This window comes from Etheostoma cragini, chromosome 11, assembly GCF_013103735.1.
Source record: "Etheostoma cragini isolate CJK2018 chromosome 11, CSU_Ecrag_1.0, whole genome shotgun sequence".
Taxonomy (NCBI): domain Eukaryota; kingdom Metazoa; phylum Chordata; class Actinopteri; order Perciformes; family Percidae; genus Etheostoma; species Etheostoma cragini.
This window is the reverse complement of record NC_048417.1, coordinates 17,160,849-17,173,315: the sequence shown is the minus strand read 5'-3', so window position 1 is coordinate 17,173,315 and position 12,467 is coordinate 17,160,849. Positions and strand designations below refer to the sequence as shown.

The 12,467-nt window shown below is 41.7% G+C and overlaps 1 protein-coding gene across 2 annotated transcripts in view; it reads right to left on the bottom strand.

Annotated features, from left to right (window-relative positions):
* LOC117952863 (matrix-remodeling-associated protein 5-like) overlaps positions 1-11,658 on the bottom strand; it is a 19,705-nt gene extending 8,047 nt beyond the window's left edge. Inside the window, exons 1-7 of one of the 2 annotated variants that reach the window (XM_034885456.1) lie at positions 11,288-11,658; positions 10,407-10,633; positions 10,143-10,272; positions 7,061-7,302; positions 6,527-6,678; positions 2,145-5,680; positions 375-516 (exon numbers count right to left, since the gene is read on the bottom strand). In XM_034885456.1, the coding sequence (XP_034741347.1) occupies positions 375-516; positions 2,145-5,680; positions 6,527-6,678; positions 7,061-7,302; positions 10,143-10,272; positions 10,407-10,594 (4,390 nt within the window). In that variant the 5' untranslated portion in view covers positions 10,595-10,633; positions 11,288-11,658. Of the gene's footprint in view, positions 1-374; positions 517-2,144; positions 5,681-5,969; positions 6,354-6,526; positions 6,679-7,060; positions 7,303-10,142; positions 10,273-10,406; positions 10,634-11,287 lie in introns of those variants that run through there. The other variant, XM_034885457.1, reaches the window with a different exon arrangement.
* Between the last annotated feature and the right edge of the window lie 809 nt (positions 11,659-12,467).

Sequence of the window (12,467 nt, the reverse complement as noted above, 5' to 3'; positions counted from 1 at the left end):
GTTCTGAAGGCAAAAGGGGGTCCAACCCGTTACTAGCATGGGGTACCTAATAAAGTGGCCGGTGAGTGTATATTAATGACTTCTGGAGAAAAAAAATAAGCATTTCTAAGTTTCCCAACATAATGGAAATATATTAAAGTAAAGGCCTGAAGCCTGCTTCAGAGAGCTTTTGAAAAACTTTGCTGAGATTTACATCAGTCCATAAATCAGATTTAGCAGGCCTCCAAGTGGATTTTGAACCTACAGTAAATGTGAAGTGATAATAAAACTGAACCCTGATTTATCTTTTCATGCACGTAGGGGTGTTTTGTTTTGAATATGTGCATGTGTGTGTATAAATAAATAAATGTGTGTATCTGCTACACTGTGTGTACCTGTGGCAACCTTGGTCCATGTGATGGTGGGATTCGGCTCTCCTTGAGCCTCACAAGCCAGCCTGGCAGTGCTCTCTGCTGGGAACAACACTGTCCTGATGTGTGGGTCTGCAATCCTCGGTCTGGATTTCACAACTGGTACCTATGAAAAGGTTTTAGTAAAGACATTATAGCAACAAAGTAATAAACCATTGATGATAATAACTAGAGGCAATGAAAGCATGACTCCACTAATGAAAGATTTTCAACTTTCAGTGATGTAGTGGAATTTAACAGCCCTGTTTTGGTCCTGGAGTTTTACAGTAATTTTTCACCTAGATAGCATATGGTTGGAGGACTTGCAAGTGAACAACCACTTCAGTACAGCAGTGTATAAAAAATGAGAATTGTGTACTGTAATAGTTAAATCTACATTACAGTAATACCACAATGTTATCAACAGATAATTTGGCCAAGTGCTATCTGTTTAAAGATTTTGGGGGAACAGCACCTAACCAAAAGGATAGATGAATCAAAATTTTTAGGAGATTAGGATAAATACCATTTAATGTGTGGACCATAAACTACAAGCTACAAGCTAACATTAATATGTAAACTCTTTAGTAAAAAAAAAACAGTGAAGAATTTTAAGCATTGTTCAGGTTTACAAATTCAGTATAGCATCACTGTAATCCCGGATTTAGAATCATTTCTTATGGACCCAGTGGTTTGGTCTGCAGAGATTTGCCAACAGAGCTCAGGAAATTAATTAACAATTTCTTATCTTAAATCCATCGGGATTAGGGTCTCAAAACACATAATGTTAGTGATTATGGAACATGTGTTTTTCATATATTCTTTAGATCTGTCAGGGAATCTGGCAGAGCTCGGGAAAATCCATGAAATTAAAAAATTGTCATAAACATCCCTGAGGTTTAAAAGCAGGTCATGTGGATACAGATTAGACTATTTTCAGATCTTTTGTGCATTTCTTCTAAGCTTTTGCCCAAGGGCTTGCAAAGTTGAGTGCTGTACTGTGTGTGTGTGTGTGTGTGTGTGTGTGTGTGTGTGTGTATGTGTGTGTGTGTGGGCCAGGTTTAGCTACATTTGTGGGGACCAAAAACTGTGAATACAGTATACTTATGTGGACCTGACAGCTTTGTGGGGACAAAATGCTGGTCCCCATAACGTTAAAGGGCTTTTTGAGGAATAAGACTTGGTTTTAGGAGTAGGGTTAGAGTTAGCTTAGAGTTAGGTCATGGTTAGGGTAAGGGTAAGGGATAAGGTTAGGCATTTATGTTTGATGGTTAGGGTAAGGGTAAGGGGCTAGGGAATGCATTATGTCAATGACTGGTCCCCACAAAGATAGCCAGACACAACTGCGTGTGCGTGTGTGTGTGTGTGTGTGTGTGTGTGTGTGTGTGTGTGTGTGCATGTGCGTAGCTGCGTGTGTGCGTGTGTGTGCGTGTGTGCGCATGTGCATGTGTGTGCGTGTGTGTGTGTGCACGTGTGTGTTCATGTGTGTGTATTTTCTGGGCCAGCGCTTACTTTGGATGTTTTTTTAACTTGAGTAATTTGAACAACAAAAATAGCTTGATATGTATGCACTTTAATAAATGACTAATTAAATGAATCACTGAAAATAGGAAAACATTTCCTAAACTAGCAATTCAATTAACAAACAAAGAACAAAACATGGCTAGCTTGGCTCTTACTCTTGTTGTAACGCATGACGGGTTCAAGAATCCAAAAAATAACAATACTATGTTATTTGATTCAATTTGAACTCACCCCAGGGGCAGCAGGGAGCAAAGGGGTGGGGGGCCAGTGCGGCCTTCTGCTGTGTGAATCAGGAATAGAATTAGTTCCTGGGTTCTTCCAGTCTTTAGATCGACTCTGGTTTGGACCCCCAGAAACAGGCCTCCCTCTGGGATCAACTTGGACAACACTTGGCCTCTCTCTGGACGATGCTGTGGTACTTGTTGATGTCATTGTTGTGGTAGTAGTAGAAGATGCACTGGTTGTAGCTGCCCTTGTAGTAGTTGTAGATGTTTTGGCTAAGATGGCCATTCTAGTACTACAAGTAGGAGTAGTAGTTTTAGTAGCCATAGTAGTAGTAGCAGTAGCAGTAGTAGTGGGGTTAGGAGTTGTCAGAATAGATTTTAATGAGATAGTATTACTACTAGTAGTAGTAGTAAAAGTAGTAGGAGAAGAGCTAGTTGAAGAGGTGATAGTGGGAGTAGTAGTTTTAAGAATAGGAGTTGTTCTAGTAGTAGAGGTAAGAGTAGTTGTAGTACTTCTGGTAGTGCTAAATGTTGGGATAATATTGGGAGTTGCAGTAGTCATGGTGGGACTTGTAGTCATAGGAGTACTTCCAGTTGTTGTGAGAAGTGTGTCCTCACTAGCTTTAGAAATATACATACTCATGCTTCCAGCAGTAGTAGTTGTAGCCACACTCGGGACTGTGGTGGAAACAATCGAGGAGGGAATGGGCAAGAGAGAGGTGGACACATATGGTACACCCGACAATTTCCTCTCCAGCTCTTCACTGTGTTTGCTTGGAGGTTTATCATTGTGTTTGCCTAAGGCTGTGTGTGTGTTTTTGTGTGTCTGGACGTTATGTGTATGTGTCCTGGCGTCAGTGTGTGGCACATTTGTCTGTGTGATCGCAGTATCCGAGTGAGTGGGGGCTGGTGTAGGTGTGTTGAAAATAGTGGACTCTGCAGTTTCTTGGATGGTGGCTGACTGAGTCCCCATGTCTATATGTACCTTTGTGTAAGAGGGGGATATTGAAGTGAGAGAGGAGGAAGAGGAAGTCAATGAGGGCGGGGCAGATTTTGAAGAAGAGATATCATGAGCATTAGAAACAGCAGGAGACAGAAGATTTAGTGTGACATGACTCGAAGCAGTCCTAATACGATCAGTCTCTATCAACAAAATAGCTGAAGATGTGGTCGTTGATGACACCAACAACATATTTTTTTGATGTGTGTTAGTGTCAGGTGTTGCAGTTTGTAATCTTGTGCTCATAGGGTCAGGGAGAGGTGGAGGTGGGGTCAAAGGTCGTCCCCTGGGCCTGTTGATGATTCGTCTTCGCTGTCCGATCTTTCTGCGAGAGTTCCAAGGGCTTTGTGGCTGGGAGTTTGGAACTAAATTAGGAAAGAGTCCCTGCCAAGTGTTTGGAGGCCTGGTTCTAGATGAGTTGGTGTTTGCTTCTTGCTCATCTCCTTCCCCTGGTTCTAGGACAATTTCATTTGTTCCAGAGATTGGCATAGATGTGACTTGCTCTTTCTGTGTCTGTGGGTTTGTCACTGTCTCTATCTGCGAATATGCTTTCTCTGTCTGTAAATGTGTCTCTGTCTCGTTCTCTATATCTGTCTGTGTTTCTGTGGACGTCTCTGTCTTTATCTGTGTGTCTGTTTCAATTTCTGTTTTCATCTCTGTGTGTGTTTGCATTTCTGTGTGAACAGCGGGAATGGGCTGCAGGCCTTCCTCTTGTAGATCAGTGTCATCAACAGATGACCCTTCAGTTTCTGCTTCCACCCCTGCTCCCTCAGCTCCACCTGTCTTTGTATCATCATTTCCCTCGTGTCCTCCTGTGTCACTACCTTTGACTCCTCCTACTTGTTCAGCTGTGGGCTTCCCGACTGCAATGTTGTGACTGTTATTAGTGTGAACAGTCTTTTGTCGTATCTTAGCCAGGAGGTCAGCCCATTTATGAGGGTCTATCCTTTGTTTGTTTGTGGTAACTCTATGTCTGTACTCAAAGCGGTTTCTTCTCTGGTCAGTGGATAAAACAGGTCCTCCTCCTTTTCTTAGGGGCCCTTTTCTCATAGGTCCACGTTTTCTAGGTTTTTGGATTGGATAACGTCTGTTTGAGGGAGGTCGGAGAGGTCTTGGACGCTTCCTATTGTCAAGAAAACGTATCTCTCCTTCTTCTTCCTCTTCGTTACCGGATCCTTCCTCCAATAGCAATGGAGCTCGTATCTTGGTTGACCGACCAGCGGCTGACTGTGGCCCTCTAGGAAATGAAGTCCTAAGTGGGGGGGGATGTTGTGAGTTTAACTCCAGCTGTATGGACAGAGAGACACTGCCAAACTGGTTGATGGCAATACAGCGGTAATGACCAGCATCCCTCAGAGAAGGATTAGGCAGAGAGAGACTCCCATTTGATTGCATTGTAAGCCCACCTGATACAGCTAATCCCCGCCATACTATGTTTCCATCTGGTAACAACCAATTTATATGAGGCGCTGGTGAACCTGATGCATTGCAGTTAAGACTGACAGTTTCCCCAATGTTTCCGGTAACAGGAGGTCCCACCTGCTCCCCTGAAAGCGGAACAGAGGACTCCTCAACTGCCAGGCACAGTGGGAGAACATTTACATCCCTACCTGCCCTGGCTATGCAGTAGTAAATCCCTGCATCTGAGAGCTGTACCTTGTGTAGAAGTAAACCAAAGGCTGATGCCCGGAGCCTGCCATCTAGGCTGCTTGAAGGGGACATGAGCTTAGATCCATCTGGGAGAATCCACTGTACTTTGGGGTTACCAGAACTTAAAAGAGGGCATGATAGCTCCACCTTACTTCCTGCTATTGTTGCCAGTGCAGTGGTGGTATGATTAGTTGAAATCAGCACCCAGGGGTGGGAGGCAAGGGAGGATGTTGAGGAATGAGAAGCAGGGTCCGGATGAGCGGAAACTCTTGTTGAGTATATAAGTTGAACTCTGTGTCCGTTAGACTGTGCTCTGTTTAGCTGTAGGCTAATGGCTGGCTGTAGCAACCATTGTGGTCTGGCTTTAACAGAAGCTTTGACTCCAGTGTGATAGTATCCGTCTGTCTCTGCTGCCTGTCTGTAGCGGTATGCCAATGCCGGGGCTTTACTCAGCATGATCTCCCTCTCCAGGTGAACTGCAGTTTCACTGTAGTAAGCTAGGATCCTCCAAAGTTTCTCATAGCTCTGTGTCTCCACAGGGCACTCCAGGGAGAGTGACAGAGCAAGGGGGAGAGGTGAAGAGGAGGAAAGGGAGAGATCTGGAGGATGAGCAATGTCCTGGAACTCAGAAGAGTAAGTAATGTTGCAACCCAGATCAACACTGCCCCCCTGTTGGTCAGACAGACTCAGAGAGGCGGTGCCTAAAGGCTCTCTAAAGGATATACTTGATTGGATTTCACTGAGTTCTGTCTCCAAAGGTGTGTCTCTTCCTGGGGAGGGGATGACAGGCAAGCTGCATGGTAGGTCATTCTGGTCAAGCAAGCCCTGACCTTGAAGGGAATTGGGCGAGGAGCAGATTGGACACTGAGGGCTGCTGGGACATTTCATTAAACCTAATTGAAAATAAGAGGAAAAAAAAAAAAATGTCATAAAAGGCTGCCTTACCACCTCTGGCATATCAACTGTGGATAACAACTATACAAACATATTTGTACACATTTCACATCACACATCATTTCACATTTCACTATCTGCACATATTAGTGATGCAATATATTAGTCATGCCAGCTTTTCTTTGGCATCTATTATCCTTTATATCTCTTACTAATTTGGTATGGTTACTTTCTTGACTCATAAATCAGAAAAATGCATCACTTCATTATTACACAGCAATCATTAACCTATATTCAGCTGCCTGCACACATCAATGCTGTCATCATGGATTAGTTATGGCAGGTTAAGTCTGGCATATCAATGAGACACATTTCACGGTCCAGCCCTCACTCACATCTCAATAACAGCCACAAGACACACTGGAGGAGATACAGAAAATGAAGAAAACCAGAGAAGAATGTGTGATGAAAAGCAGGTGAAGAGATGTCAGAGATATTAAGGTTAAGAAAACCAGATGTATTAGAAAGTACAGTACGATAATGCCATCATTCTTTCATCTAGCTGGATTTGACATGTTGTATTAAAGTTTAAAGACAAAAAAGTAGTAGATTCAACAAAGTAGTCTTCTGTTTCTCAATCCATGTTCCATGCTTCTTTTCACCTTATCTCGATATCTATTTGTTTTCACTCACGAAACCTACATGCTGCGTTAACCAAAGCATTTTTGCATCTCGGACTGAATTAAACTATCTCAGAGACACAACCAATGACCAGCATAAACTGCGTGTGCTCATTGCAGACAAAACAAAAAGTGAAAACAAATCATATTTTTGATGCGAGTCACCTGGATGAGCCAGACTCCAAGTGAGAAACCAGTTCATCCTACAGTCACAACTCCACGGATTAGCCTGCAGCACAAGAGTCTCCAGCAGAGGTGCTGTTGCAAAGGTCTCTCTGGGCAGAGTGGTTATACTGTTGTTGGACAGGTCTAGGTGTCTACAGGTAGGGAAAACAGAGCAAAGAAAAGATTAGATCAAGAGGGAGAGGGGGGACACCAAGGTTGAATGAAAGTCATAGAGGACCAGATGAAAGAGTGGGAGTGGGAGTATGAAGTGGGCAGTGAGAGGTAACAGGTTAGGGGTAAGAAAATCACCCATCATTTGTTATCATTTCCATTATGATCTTCATGTTCAGACCCAAGTTTTTCCTCTGCAGTAGTAAAACAAGTGTATCAGAAAAAGGGTAAAAAGACAATGCAATATCTTGAGAGGTGTATTTGTCTAACCATTAATGGATGTTACCTTTTTCTCATCAAATATTGTAACTTCCCTAACAATGGTTATTAGATTATTAGATTAGATTGTGCTTTAAAGCTCACCTGAGTGTAGAGAAGTAATATGTATTCAGCAGGGACAGTGTGCACAGAGTGTGAGGGTGTAGCTGATGCAGCCTGTTCCCTTGCAGCCGCAACAGCCTGAGGCTAGGCAGCTGGAGCAGCGCCCGGGGGTGAATGTGTTGGAGGAGGTTGTGATCCAAGTACAGACGCAGCAGTGAGGTCAGGCCAGAGAAGGTCAGAGATGAAGAGATCTCTCTCAGCTTGTTATAGCTCAGCTTTAGTATCTGTGGGTAAAAGGGGGAGGTAATGGAGTGAGCGAAAGCAATTACAAGAGCAATTAATTACAGTAATAGGCATCAAAGCTGATGAAGAAACCAAGTCTCTGCTCTGGTCATACGCCTGTCAGTGGACACCACATGCTTGTAAATTGAATTTATGACCAATGATGTGAGGGGAATTGGAATGAGGATGAAATGAGTTGGGTGAAAATCTCTTTGTAAGCAAGAATAACTGAATGCAGTCTCAAGAATAACTAAATGCATTTTTAAAATAAGGGAAAATATATCGAGCAGCGCACAACCTCATACATTTGCTGATATACTGAGAAACTAAGAAATAGCCCACAGCATATAACCAGACAATATAGAGTATGCTGTGAGTTTATCGATTTTTAAGCAGTGAAGACTAAAAGTGTATCCTAGCACTGGGGGTCTTTAACTTTTCAAACATGAAATTTAGCCCTTTATCCTCAGTAGAAGACTCCAGGGGATCTATGGCTATTCTAGTCATGCGTGGAGAACCCACCAAATTTTAAGAAGTTACATCATGAAAACCATGTTGTGGAATTGTGTTTCTGTGGTGCTCATGATAAATCTGCTCTGCAGGACGGCTAGTCAGCTGGGAGAGATCCAGCTACAGACAGATCTAGCATGTGAAGATGTCAGCACATAGAAAAATGTATCCTATTATCATACAATGGCAAATACAGTGCTGCTCATAAGTTAAGGAACCCATGCAAAAGTTGACTAAAAAGAGGAATAAAAAAACAAAATCATCTTTTTGGAAATTAATTTTAATTCCTTCATTAAGAAAATTAGGAAAAATCCAACCTTTAAAGACACCTATTTTATTTGTGAACCACTAATGTACTGTGAATTAATAAATGCTCTTCCTTAAAATAGAGGGGGCACAAGTATACAAACCCCTATGTTAAATTCCCATGGAATATTTTAAAAGCCAGTTATTTCATGGATCAGGATGCTATTCATCCTGATAAAGTTTCCTTGGCCTTTGGAATTGAAATAGCCCCCATCATCACATACATTTCACCATACCTAGAGATAGGTATGACGTGTATGTGATGATTAACTGAGTCATAAAGATGATTTTTTTTATTCCTCCTTTTAGTCAACTTTAGCATGGGTTCATGAACTTATGAGCACCACTGTATATCGGCATATGCCTGGGAAATGAAGGGACAAATTGCTTGTTGAGTAATATTACTTCCCCAGGGATTGCTAACTCAGTCCTATTTTGCTGCGTAAATGTCCAGTGTGTTTCCTGTCATTGAGCAGTGGAAAGAATGATGGCACATACGTAAAGTATGCGTTAGCGGCAAATGTGCTGAAAACAAATTGTGAACAGAATCATGTAAACTGTTATATTAATTTGCATTGTGGCTTTACAGACGAAATGTAAAATCAATCAGCAAGATTTAGGAATATTTATCAATGAAGAGCTATCTCTAAATTGTACCAAACTCTTGACAAATGCTACCTTGAAATGTCCTGCTTTACTTAAAAATCTGTTCTAAAATCAGCTCTGTCACAGTTTAAGTATATCAATCTGCCATAGGGAGCTATGCAGACTGTAAACTGTGAGTGTAGAAGGTTTAAGAGATGAGCTTTCTGCATCAAAGCTCTTGTATGGTCCCCCCTGCCTTAGGCTGGAGAGGGATTAAAGAACATTTTGTGGAGACCTGGTGCAAGCAAGTTTGATTTTCATAACTATGTCTTTCTGAGAGTCAAAGGTTAAATATGTGACAAGACAATGTTTTTTTTTTCACCCATTAAAAGCTATGGTATTATATAATCCACCATCAATGGTTTGTTTTGGCAGAGGACAGTTCAGGACACTCTCAATGTTGGCTGCTGTTAGTTGCGTGAGATGCAGGTCTACTGTTCCATGAAGAAGTACTGTGAAACAAGTGGGAGAAGAGGCCTCTGTAGAATCATCTCCACTGCCTCAAAGTGTTGGTTGCCTCAAATCGTTTTGGTAAAGGTCCAATATGTGGTATATTTACTGTAATAAAATCCAAATCCCAAAATGACCCCAATGCGTCATCAGATATGAAGGAGACGTGCTATGTTGAAATATTACACAACAATGCTAATGTCAGTAATTTCTTCTTTCAAAATTTCCGTTCCATTAATTTCTGTTTGTGTTTTGGCCTTTGTGATAATCAATCAATCAAAATGTATTTATAGAGCACTTTTCATAGATTTAAAATCTAGAACAAAGTGCTTTTCAATTAAAAGCAATTGGATGCCGAGTTGGCTAATTTCCTAAACAGATAAGCATTTGCTTCAGGCTAATTTATAACGGTAGCCTGTTCAGCGGCCGTACGCGACAACGGGGCGTAATTTTAAGCCAAGAGAGGGGCCTGTAAATCAGGAAGAGAGGACCGTGAGTTAGCAGTGTGTTTAGCGATTGTTGCCGTAATTCTAAGCCAATAAAGTTTTTATGTCAGTCGGGTGGAAAAGGACGACCAGGTATTTTTAGTGGTTCCTATCATAATTCTAAACCGAGGAAGTGTGTCTGTTGGGCGTGTGGAGAGAGCGGCTTTGTGAGACAAGCATCTAGCAACATTGTTTGATGTTGCGGTTTCAGCTTGGCAACCTCCGTGAACTTTGAGTCAGGGGAGGAGGGGGTGGGGGAGATAACTCTCTCCAATATTTTGAATTTGTACTGCAGTTTAAACACTGGCTGTCAGTATTTCATATTGCACCTTTAACTATCCTACCCAATTATCATTCACTAGTACGGTATTGAATGGAATTCCATCTCTTTTAAGTCCTATATTAATGTGTCCAATACATGTTGTTGTTGCTCTTCTATTGTTTACCTGTAGTGATTTCATATCTCTGAACGCTGCTTCTGGGAGATGGTGGAGGTTATTGCTGTGGAGCATCAGAAGCTCCACCTTCTTTAGCCCAGCCAGAGAACTGTCGTAGATATTGCTGATGCTGTTGAACCTAAGTGTGGCACAGAAACAGCATCATCAACCTGGGATTTCAAAAAGTGAACAAATTATTACAGTTCCATATTAGGTAAATAAAAGCACTATATTTGATGTTATTTGTGCATGTGCTTCCATTTATTCCCTTACCCTAAATTTATGCGGCGTGTGTGTAGAGGCAGGCCAGAAGGTACAGTGAGCAGGGAACGAAAAGTACAGTGCACTTCACTGGCCTGGTAGCAGTTACAGCTCCTTGGACAGCCCTGGCCCATGGGCACTATAAGTGTCAGCAACAGGAGAGTCAGCAGTGCCACCGGTACACACATGTTCAGGTGCATCTTCACTCTGCAAGAGGATAAGCCACACTGGGATTATCACTGCCAAAGAGAAAACGGAAGTCAAGACTTATGGAGTGCAGCAAAGTGCACTGCTGTGCATGTCTCAAAATCCAGATGTGAACCTCTCCCACACACACACACAAACACACATACACTCACACACATACACATGTTAATTTTATTCATGCAACCCAAAAACACAAATTTGACTCAAGAGGATTTGCAAACTGTACAACACATAGCACACTCTATCCTCAGACCCACAGCCACTCTGACACATTGCACCTGTCTGAATCAAAACAGACCTTTAGGCTTTCTACACTGTATGCTCAGTAGGTTAATTGAATGGCATATCACCATATAAATAAATAAAAACACTGGAGGAATTTAAAAGGAAGAAGGAAGGATAAACTTCGAATTAGACCCCTATTAAACTCTCTCTCTCTCTCTCTCTCTCTCTCTCTCTCTTTCTCTCTCTCTCTCTCTCTCTCTATCTCTATCTCTCTCTCTCTCTCTCTTTTACCTCATCTCACACATGCGCGCAACTGCACTTAAATCATTCAAATTCATCAAACCAAATATAGAAGCTTTTTCAACTTGACGCTGAAATTAAAGAAAATTACGCGCTGTAGCGAGACGCATCCAAGATATATAGATTACTAGAATTCATAGTCATGGTTATTAAGAGCATACCTTGAAATCCTTTGGAGTTATTGCACAGAATCATTCATTTTGTCCATCAAATACTGATTTTTATCCAACTGCACGGTTCGGAAAAGTAATATGCAATTAACCAGTAATTTACTATTAAACACTAAAAGTGAGAAAAAGGTCCCCAAAAAGCTTGTCAAGTAAAATGTCACTGAAGAGAGCGAGAAAAAAACGTTAAAAGTAGCCACACTTTTGTCAACTCCGCACGCCAACCAAATGCTTTCAGTAACATCCAACAGGTCTTGTTGCGCGCCTCCTGAAAGGCAGAGTAGCGCTGGAAGCGGCAGGCGGACTACACAAAGAGGTCTGGCGCAGCGTGTGTGTGCGTTTGTGTAGATGACAGTGAATGTGTGTGAGTGTGTATTTGAGCTTAGGAAAGGACTCAAGTGAACTTTGAGTGACGCTCAGGCAGAGGGGTTTGTCCAAGGAGGGGCTTTCTGGAAACACAGAGGTAACAAGCAACTGGGCTTCAGCTGCTTTTCTCAAATGCATGTAGGCCATAGAAGAGGACATCTATTACGATATTACATCATACTGTATCATTACATTACGTATCATTAGAACTTCTCTGCTCACTCTATCTTTATATATTTTGTGATTTGGGGGAATTGGTATGGCTTCTAAGATTCACCTCACCAGTGCACTTCTAACTGCAGCTAAATAAACGTTGTCTTACCTTTGGTGGGAGCTGCAGCAGCCTAGGCAAGGATGTAAAAAAAATGAATTTCTTTTGACTAGTTTTAAAAGAAAACCCTAATGAAACTTTCTAATGACGTGGCCTAAGTTTTTCTCATGTGTTAAATCATGTAACTGTTTGATTAAATATTTTGTGTATATCATTAACATTTCATTAAATATTTCAAACTGTTAGGTTCAAATACAGTACATCCTTGAAATCCCCAGATTGTTAAAACCCTCAAATCTATATTTTTATATCCATATCTATCTACATATTGGTAGCTATTTCCCAGGTTGCAGAATTTTGGGATCAAATATAGTTCTAGTCACGTCTCCAGAAATCTGGGTAAGAGGAACTAAATGCGGGATTGTCTCAGGTTCTCAGGGACCCCATAATGATCACACCTCCTTTTGAGAGACTTAAATGAAGGAAGAACAAAAATAGACTGTTGCTCCTCAGCTGTTGTCTCCTGTAAGCACAGTA